Raw genomic sequence first — 10,800 nt, 5'->3', positions numbered from 1 at the left:
ATTCGAACCGTTGTTTAGCTGTCTACCCCCCTTTCGGATAATAATATTAGTTTGCCTGCATTATATGTTAGTTCAGTTTAGGATCTGTTTTGAATGCTCCTGGTTAATGTTTGAGTTTACTTTATACTTATAACCGACCTGTTAGTTTAAATATGCATGAAAGCATTGTGCAATTTATCCTTGTTAAGCATGATCCCAAATTGTTGATTGAAGAGTATGTTAACATGGCTTGATCCTATTTCAATTGTGATGTATTTGACGTGTTATAGTCAAGGCTGTACATTTTGGTGTTGACCATTAATTCTTATTATTCTGGTCAGTTTAGCTGCGTTGTATTAAGGCCATTGTTTGGTTCGATTGATAGCGGTGTCAGCTACTGTTTGAAATGATGCTAATATGCAGCCTAAATTCCTTTCCAGTATTGATCAAATATGCTATGTGTGGCATGTTTAGCATGTTTATTTTTGGTTTACCAACCACCATGGTGATGTTCTACCTGGTAGACCTTAGAGATCAGTCCCCATCCTAGGACAATCTCCATGCGAATATTAAACTCAGTCTTAAAAAAATATTCTATTGCAACTAAAAGATTTGAGTTTTATTTAATGCCATGAATTGAAGGAGCCCCTGGAGATTTCTCTTTATTCTCTCTACAGTTTTTGCTAAGTTCTTTCTTCTTTCGAATGTGTTGCATTTGGCTGATTTAGGAAATTGTTTTGCTAGTGGCTAACATGTTTGCCCTGTTGAACTATCTAGATCTCCTTGCAGCCCCTCGAGCTTTGTCCTAACATCTCTGTGTAAATTTTATGTCCAGTATGAACCCTTCCCTGTCCCTAAATAATTTTGGCTTCTTGTGATACTTATATGATTCTTTTGAGACTGAGTTTTAAATCCTAAAAGCGTAGAATAAGCATGAGTCAGTATCTAAAAAATAAGAATCTGATTTCCATACCCCAGCATGCCTAAAAAATGAATTAAATGTGACATGTGTATGTTCAATTTTGAGTATTGTAAGCATCTTGTTTCAACTGTGATGTTGCACTATCACAATTCACATTTGATTCGGTCTTCTTCCTGTTAGGTTGGTCTTGTTTCTAATTTCTGAATCTTTTACCTCGCTTGCATTAAATTTTAGGTATGTTCCTTCTATACACTCTTGTAAATGTGCATATATGAAATATACCTAGATATACATAGTATACTCAACTCTGCATATTCGTCCTAATATATATATAAGGGTATATCAAACGTATATTGGATGTATCGGTCTAGACACTTAGTTCTACTGTTAAGTGTTTGCCTTTGGGAATTCTATTCTCTTTATTAAGTCCCTGTCCAAAATGTTTGGAATATGGTTCTATTGGGCCTAAGTTCACTCGTCGATATGAAATTGATCATGTGGGCTGCAATTTCTTTTTTTTCTTTATTATTATCTCGTTTTGGGTTTGAACATTTTCTTAAAGTGTCTTTTTACAGTGTCTTGTGCTAAATTCAAGATGTGTACTTAGTCCCTTTCTTTAAGCCTTAGTCTTTTGTTATACACTAATCCTTTTCTTTCCATTTTGTGCATGACCATCGCATACGAGTCCCTCGGACTCGTCTTCTTCCGCATTCGATGTTGGGCTAAAGCCCAACGAAATCCGCTCGAGTCACTATTATTGGGCCTAAGCCCACACAGCAGTAGCAACAGTTCACAGCAAAAAAAATATTGGGCCAAAGCCCAATAAGCATGAGCGGCAGCAGCCCAGATCCATGGCAAAACAAAAAAAAAGGGGAGAGAGAGTTGTTGGGCCGAAGCCCAACAGCAAATAGGTCCAACAGCCCCAAAATGGGCTGGGCCCATTTGATTTACTCCTTTTTATATTTCATTTTCATTTGATTTGTACTGTGTGACTAATATTTTACTTTGTTTTGTTCTTCCTGATTTAGATGAACTTAGTGAATTTAGTGAATTAATTTTAACATATTGGGTAGTAAACCTAGGAGAAAAAACTCACAAATCAATCTCTAGAATATTTTACCCCCCGAATAATTAATGACATAAATTCATTTTGAGTTAAAGGAATCACATTTTATTCTTATTATACTAATTTCAAGACATCACTAATGTGCGAATGTAATTTTAGACATATTTTAAATAACCCTTCAAAGTTTGAGTCAATCATGTAATATCCTTAATTAAGCATAGTTAAAAAAAAAAAAAAAAAAAAAAAAAAAGGATGAAGAAACTTACTAGTTATTTTGTATCTCATTTATATTTTTGAAACTCAACGTAAATTAATATACCATCGTTCAGAATTGTTTAAATATTCATTAAAACACTGCACAAATTTGCGTTTTCTTCTATTTTTTGCAAAATCTTATTTTAATAGTATATTTTTTATAAGTTTATTTTAAATAGAATTTGAAGTTTCTTTTTATGCGAATTATTATATTTTTCTACAAATTTCATTCTAAATAGCATTTTTTTTTAAAGTCTTAACAATATTTATAAATTTTATGGCATTTGAAGTCTCCTTTTATACAAATTATTATATTCTTTTCTATAGATTTTATTAGCATTTTATTTAAGAGCCTTAGCAGCACTTATAAACTTTTATTTCAAATAGTATTCTAAAATCCCCCTTTATGCGAATTATTAGTCCCATTTCATTTTTCGTTATTTAAAATCTTCTTTCTTTATAAAAAATGACGTTTTTAAAATCCTCTTTTGCATAAATTGTTATATTTTTTACAAGTCTTATTTGCACAAGCTTTCCTTTAAAATTTAAACACTATATCCAACATTGATTAATTAATCTAAGTTTAGTCGGATAACCGTGAGTTAACGGATTCTAAAGGATGCCTAACCCCTTCCCTTTAGGATAATATAGAACCCTTACCTAGAATCACACTGGTTAAGCAGACTATTAACAGAGGTTTAGTTTTAACTTTACCTTAGTTAATAATTAGGTGTCCTAATTCGCCGTAAAAAATCAATTAGGTGGCGACTCCTTTAAACAAAACAAATTTAGGAATCACCAATATGTTGTACTCCGCTCTAACCCAGGTTAAAATGGGGTGTGACAGTGGTGGTAGTCGCCGGTCAGGGTGGCTTGGTGGTGGGGGAGGGGTAGCTGATCTTACCGTCATAATAGCTTATCTCTCCACAGAGGTTTTAAAAATAGGCTAGCATAAGAAATGAGTTTACAGATATTCCTGCTATTATGACAAGAGTAAATCGGTTAAACAATAGCACTCTAGTGGGATGAGAAAATTCAAAAACTCAACATCCACAGTTGACTTCCTAAAACCAGCCAAGAGGATGGTTATTTTGCATATTCATTGGTGTGCAGTTTCTAAGTAATTTTCCCTGATAACTTGAGGACAATGATCAATGAACCTCAATTGTTGCCTAAGCACAAATGGTGTGTTGTTCAATTCTTCCAAAACCTGAGACGAGAAAGGCTGAAGCAGGTTATGGCTCGACAGTTAGCACAAGTCCTAATAGATAATAGTAATAATTTTAGGCAATTGACTTGCAAAGCACCCTGGTATGCAGATTACCTATTCTCCTTGCTGTAGACATAATAACATATTTCAATCTGGCATAGAGTTATTCACTCTTCTAAAGAGAAATGTCAGTCAAAAGAACTATTCGGATGCTAACCCCCCCCCCCCCCCCCCCCGGGCCTCCTTTCCCACCCTCCAGGGGATATGTTGATAGTCATTGTCTCGTTCTGAATCCAGTTATCAATATCGACAATTCCCCACAAAACAGAAGCCCATAAGAATTCATGCATGCTGCATTCTGATGGAACCAATCAAGCAAAAGGATGTTTTCGAAAACAAGGCAGAGACACAGGCACGGTTAGCCCTCACCCATCAAATCCTGGAAAGGAAGCTCACATCTAGAGAGCAGGTAACTGAAGTACAATAAGACAATCAGATAAAAAAGAAAACAGCAGAGTCCAATTCAATACAAGAGGACATGCTACCAGAATACCATGGCAACTTTAGCACTTACACAAGTCAAACCACAAAAAAAGCTGCAAGTAAATTGGAACAAATATTTTAAAAGCATGGTTCATCTTATGAAGTTTCTCCTGCAGTCATACCACAACTTTAGCACTTCACCAGTCAAACCACAAAAGAGCAGCAAGCAACGCACCACAAATATTTAAGAGGCGGGGTTCATCATATGAAGTTTCTCATGCAGTCACACTATCTATACTTGATTTTTTGCATACATGAAAAACATCTCAAGCAATTGAATATTTAAGACTGAAATATTTAGCTACCTGTCATCATTTAAAATTGACTAAATCCTTGCTGCAACATTACATCTTCAGCACTAAATTAACTGTATGTTCAACAATTAATGGTCCAAAGATCATCAAGTTGCTAGCTCCATTGATAACAGTAGTATTTGTAGTAGCTTTTACCATTTCTTCTGTTTTTTATTCATGTTTATGTCCACGTGTACAACAATTTTAGCTTTCGATCGGATTTAGGAGCTTGTTACCCCTATATCAAAAAGGTAGAGATCCTACACAAAAATATGGTTTACTAGGGAAGTCATCCAATCTTCTGTACAAACACGGACCTCATGAGTACAAAAAAAAAACTAGAGATAAAGACTAATCCTCATATTTACAAATCATTTTTCACCAATCCAAATTTCTCATGTCTCTCCTTCCATACAACTCAAATAAGAGCTGACCGGCAAACATCCCAAGCCCAGGGTCTTCTCTTTCTCCTTCTAAATGCCCAGCCGTGTAGTGTGTCCTTTACAATGCTCTTCATTGTCCAGGGCACTCCAAAACAATAGAGTAAAAGCCATCTGACGATGCAACAAGAGATGATCTACGACTGACATAAGTGATTCTTTTCTTTCTCAAGTTTTCCGCTGTCAATATCGCACCGATAGCTCCCAACAAAGCGTTTAAAGACACCTTCTTGGGCTCCCTTGGGATCCAAATCATTTAGTGAGGGAAAACCAACTCGGTTCCATGTAGTAAGATACTAAGATGCGGTGGTAAGTTTTGAATGTAAACAGACTATCCCTCCTCATCCCCATCTCCACAAATCTTGGTGTATCATTTGGTATGATGTGCTTATAAAGTAGCTCCACTAGGTTTTGAAACTCAAGCATCTGCATTCTGCCCCTCCTGAAGATTTCTCCTAAATTTCATATATCAACAAACTTATCCCTCATGTACCCTATGAATATATTGTACTGTCATCTTTTGGCACGATAATCTGTATGCGTTAGGGAAGGCAATCCTCAATGCATTTTCTCCATGCCACATGTAGCCCTTAAAGTTGATCCTGCTACTACCCCTTGCCCAGAAAGTGATATGTCAACTAAAGTCTTCCCACTCTTTCATAATGCTTCTCCACAGTCCGTATCCCAATGGTAACATGATGACTTTGGTCCCCCCCCCCCCCCCCCCCGCCCTTTTTTTTTTTTTTTTGAGAAAGAGTGACCTCTGGTAAACAAATTGGAAATGATTGAAATTTAAAGCTAACAGCAGGGCAAAAATGCCCTTTTTTACAAGAAGGTAGAGATTTTTATTAAAAAGTACCAAGAAGATACCAAAAAAGTACATCAGAAAGAGGAACATTCTTCTAAATATTGAAAAGAGTACAAGAGATCTAATGGTGAGTCAAAATCAGATACAGGAGCCTTCCTACACTATAGTTACAGATTTTTCAAACACCTAGATTTAACCTTTGTACGTTGTCTATCTTATAAAACATCTATTATTCCTCTGCATCCGAAGAAACAAGAAAATGCAAGCAGGGATAGCAATCCAGCACTACATGTTATCCTTTGATGATGAGTGTTCATACAAGCTGCACAGGGAAAGTTTTATGGCTCCTGGCATGATACGGTTAACACCAAAAATGGTAAGAAACATATTCCAGATCTGTCTAGTAAAAACAAAATGAAACAGTAGATGATTCACAGATCCAAAAGTTTCTTCATAAAAGGTGGCATCTGCTGCACCACGGTGAAACCTCTTTTATGAGTTAAGCAGGCTTCATGTGTAACAATCCAAGTGAAGCAAGCAGCTGTTGGAGGAGCAACCTTTTTCCCGATTGTTCTCCATGGCCAACCATTTTGAGTCTCCCGTACTTCCCAATAGATTTTTATAGCATGACTTGACAGTAAACTTGCCATCCTTCTTAATCTTCCACCATATTAAGTCAGCTCCCTGTTCATTGATGGATATAGCTTCCAAGTTCTGGAATAGTTCATTCAAGTCTTTAATTTCTCAGTTAAATAAGTTTCTTGTCAGGTACAGATTCCATACTCCAGTAGAATAGCAGTCTGCCAACAGTGCTTTTTTTTTTTTTTTTTTGTGTGCCGCTGATTGCATACAGGTTTAGGAGTATCATCCAACCACCTATCAGTCCACATTCTCACTTTCTTTTCATTGCCAGTTTTCAGCTTTACACCATAAGAAAACTCTTCCTAGAGGGGTTCCTGATGTGTTTCCACACTGACACACCATAGGCTCCTTCTACAATATTAGTGTACCTGTCCTTATTTCTTCCATATTTAACTGACAGAAGATCTTTCCATAAATCATCACTATTATTGTCAAACCTCCAATGCCATTTCAGTAATAGACCTCTATTTTATAGCTGCAGATTTATTACCTACAAACCTCCGAAATTTTTGTATCTAGTACTTGTATTCCACTTCACCAAATGGATTTTCTACTTATCCTGATTCCTGTCCCACAAGAAGTTTCTTCTTATCCTGTCCAGTTTCCTTTCCACAATCTTAGGCATAGGCAATAAGGACATTATATGCTTCAAGATTCCATCCAATACACTATTAATCAGGGTCAACCTGCCCCCAAATGAGATGTACTGTTTCTTCCAAGGTGGCACTTCTCTTTCACATTTCTCCATCACCCTTTGCCAAACATTAGAATCTTTTAACTTTGCACCCAAAAGCATACCAAGATATGATGTAGGGAAACTCCCATCTTTGCAACATTACAACATATGTGGATGCCAGCTTGTGAACAATGGCGTCTGCATTGAAAAAATGCTACTATTTGCCCAATTCACATGCAAACCAGAAATAGCCTCAAAGGCTAGTAGAGTTGCCTTCAGATGACGTAGTTGCTCCTCCCCAGCACTCCAAAGCAGTAAAGTGTCATCGGCATAAAGGATATGAGAGACTTCCACTTTGTTGCCATTTCTGACTTGAATATTATAACTTTCCATCCATTTAAGTTAAGTAGCCTCCCTTAGCATTAGACTTAAAGACTCCACGGCTAGAATGAACAGGTTTGACAGTGGGTCGCCTTGTCTCATAAGAAAAAAATGCCCTTATGAAACATAGTAAATGACTCAGCTTCAGAAAGGTAAGAAACAGGAGAGGAAAACTCAAATATGTTTTTTTTGAAACAGAGAGGAAAACTAAAATATCAGCCTAGTCATGATCCAATTTACTAGTATACTCTAGCAAGGTTGCTAGAAAAGACTTCCACCTCCTCTCCCCCTCCCCCTCTTGTTCTAACCCAAACCGGTAAATGGACTTCTCTAATGTATCTTCAACTAGTGGCGTAGAAAATGTCAGTGTGCTAGATTAAAATGATTCAATCAATTAAGTTCAGTAGCCTTCTTTAGCATTAGACTTAAAGATTCCATGGCAAGAATGAACAGGAATGGTTAGACTGGATCGCCTTGTCTCATATGGACAAAATGCCTTGTGAAACATAGTAAATGACTCAGCTACAAAAAGGTCAGAAAGAGCAGGAGTGGAAGACTCAAATATCAGCCTAATCACGATCCAATTTACTAGTATAATCTGACAAGATTGATCCCCCCCTCTCATCCTGCTGTTCTACCAAAAGTACATACACACAGGATAACCTAAACCGTTAAATTTCATTTCTCTAGAGCATTTTCAACTAGTCGCCATAGAAAATTCCCTGTACATAACATTAAAATGATTCAATAAGTTGAGTTCACAATCACCACAGACCAGTGCTGATAGACGTTAGATAAAATAAGCAATTTATCTGCACCATAACGAAACGGCTGCCAAATGGAGGCAAGAAAAAAAGATGTAGCAACCTTCTATTAGTCAATTGTGTTTGGGTGACAGTAATGAAAGCAAATATCAGAGCTTCATGTCATAACTATGTATTTGGAGAAGCCAATGCATTAGCAAGTCAACAACAACAACAACCCAGTGAAATCCCACATCGTGGGGTCTGGGGAGGGTAGAGTGTACACAGACCTTACTCCTACCAAGGTAGGACGGCTGTTTCCGAAAGACCCTCGGCTCAATCGGAAACAGCCGTCCTACCTTGGTAGGAGTAAGGTCTGCGTACACATAAAAAATTATTCATAGAACAATAAGCAACTACAAATAGGCAGTAATTACAGTCTGATTAATCATGATATGAGCGTGATCAAAATTCAAATCAGAAAGGGCCAATTCCCCCTCTTATATAGTATATCCAACAAAGAATTTGAGAGTTTTGACCAAAAGAGTCCCACCTCAACCCCCCCCCCCCCCCCCCCCCCCAAACCCAAACCGGTAAAATACACTTCTCCAGTGTATTTTCAACTAGTGGCGTAGAAAATGCCAATATGTTAGATTAAAATGATTCAATCAATTCAGTTCACAATCACCACAGATCAAAGATTAAAATGATTCTATCAAATGATTCAATCAATTAAGTTCAGTAGCCTTCCTTAGCATTAGACTTAAAGATCCCATGGCCAGAATGAACAGGTATGGCGAGAGTGGTGTCGTCTCACAAGAGCAAAATACCCTTATGAAACATAGTAAATGACTCCTCTTCAGAAAGGTAAGAAAGAGCAGGAGAGGAAAACTCAAATATCAGCCTAGTCACGACCCAATTTACTAGTCTCTGGCAGGTTGCTAGAAAAGACCCCAACCCACCCAGTGCACTTCTCCAGTGCATATTCAACTAGTGGTTAATAGAGATTCGGAAAAAATAAGCAATTTATCTGCACCATAACAAAACGGCTGCCAAATGGAGGCCATCAGAGCAGATGTTGCAACCTTCTGTTAGTCAATTGTGTTTGGGTCACAGGAATGCAAGCAAATATTAGAACTTCACGTCATAAACTATGTAATTGGAGAAGGCAACGCATTAGCAAGTCAACCATTAAAATTATTCATAGCACAATAAGCAACTAAAAACAGGGAAGTAATTACAGTCTGATTATTCATGATATGAGTCTCATCAAAATTCAATCAGAAAGGGCAGTTCCCCCTTTCACATAGTATATCCAACAACACAAAAAGAATCCACGAAACTCAAAACAAAATAAAAGAGAGCTATTTCTTGTATTTTGCTACCTCTCCTTCATTAGCGAAAAAACCCATGAGCCTGCCAGCAGAATTCTGATAAGCGTACATGAATCCTCCCATAACCCCAATTAAACCTCCTGTTACCATTGATGGCCCCCTTATCCCAGGCTTTATTCCTACACAAATTAAAACACAATTAAGAAAAATAAGGGCCTGTTTGGCCGTGGCTAATTTTCACTTTTTTCCGGAATTGTATTCTGGAATCATGTTTGGACATGGAATTTGTTACAATTTCGAAAAACTCCAAATACCTGTTTACACATTTTTCACTCCAAGGGCCTGTTTGGCCATGGATAATTTTCACTTTTTTCCAGAATTTTATTTCGGAATCATGTTTGGACATAGAATTGTTACAATTTTCCAGAATTCGAAAAACTCCAAATACCTGTTTTCACATTTTGCACACCAAATCACTCACAAAGAAGAAAAAAAATCAAAGTTGTATTCATGTCCAAACACAACACCAATTACAAGATATACTCCCTCCGGATCAAAAAAAAAAAGAGTCCACTTAGCCATTTGCACACCCCTTAAGAAAATACTAACTCCTAGACAAAAATAGGTAATTTAACTAAACTACCCCTAATTAAATGGGCATTGGGATTTGATCATATAATACTTAATAGGGACAAATATGAAAAAATAACGTTAATTCTTTCTCGATTTGCTAAGTGGATTCTTTTTTTTATCCAAGAAAAAAAGACTAAGTGGACTCTTTTTTTTTTATCCGGAGGGAGTACCATTTTTTAACTTTTTTTTTTTTTTCAAATTTCACATATTTTTATGTCCAAAAGCCCATCACATCACTCACAAAAATTCTAACATTTTTCCAAGTTGTATTCATATCCAAACACAACCCCAATTTCCAAACACCATTTTTTATGCCCAAACGCATTCTTAATCAGTCAGAAATGGATAAGAAAAAATGAAGAAGAAAAGAAAGCATAGGAATAATGGAAAAGTACCAGAGAGATAGCCGACAGTGACAGAGATCCCGGTGATAGTAGTAAGGCGAAGGTAATCGAGAGTGTTGAAATTGGCAACAGTTTTAGTAAAAGGAGGGTTTCGATCTATTACTGGGTATTCTGGTTTTGCTGATGCAGTAATATCTGTGTTCATTTTTCTTTGATTTTGCTCTTCAGTGCTCACTTGTCTTCGGTCCTGCCAAAGGGGATTTTTGATGGGGAGAGAATGTGAGAGTTTTGACCGAAAATGGTCCCTCAACTTTACATCTTTGCCATATTAGTCCAACCACATATTACTATCCTTTAATTAGTTAAATTTGAACTCTTATCCAATTATTAATATACTACTAAAATAACAGTAAAGTTCGAGCTCATGAGGACGAAAAAGTCAAAATGTCTACCAAATTTTCGACCTCAAGCTCAATTCGCTAATAGCTTGGTCGAAATTATATTTTTCTGTTAGAAAATCGACCTCGTGAG

At 36.8% G+C, this 10,800-nt stretch overlaps 1 protein-coding gene across 1 annotated transcript; it reads right to left on the bottom strand.

The window, feature by feature from the left end:
* Positions 1–9,134: 9,134 nt before the first annotated feature.
* Positions 9,135–10,577, bottom strand: LOC132636303 (uncharacterized). The gene is made up of 2 exons (XM_060353113.1): positions 10,321–10,577; positions 9,135–9,471 (listed from the first exon to the last, which is right to left on the bottom strand). The coding sequence occupies exons 1-2, from the start codon at positions 10,472–10,474 to the stop codon at positions 9,323–9,325; spliced, it is 303 nt and encodes a 100-aa protein (XP_060209096.1). The 5' UTR covers positions 10,475–10,577; the 3' UTR covers positions 9,135–9,322.
* Between the last annotated feature and the right edge of the window lie 223 nt (positions 10,578–10,800).

This window comes from Lycium barbarum, chromosome 4, assembly GCF_019175385.1.
Source record: "Lycium barbarum isolate Lr01 chromosome 4, ASM1917538v2, whole genome shotgun sequence".
Classification (NCBI taxonomy): domain Eukaryota; kingdom Viridiplantae; phylum Streptophyta; class Magnoliopsida; order Solanales; family Solanaceae; genus Lycium; species Lycium barbarum.
This window is presented reverse-complemented; position numbering and strand designations above follow the sequence as displayed.

Excerpts from the sequence above, each read along its gene's own strand:
- LOC132636303 (XM_060353113.1), bottom strand. The coding sequence starts at position 10,474 with ATGAACACAGATATTACTGCATCAGCAAAACCAGAATACCCAGTAATA. Across the intron at positions 9,472-10,320 it reads CACTGTCGGCTATCTCTCTG|GAATAAAGCCTGGGATAAGG; the intron begins GTACTTTTCCAT and ends TAATTTGTGTAG.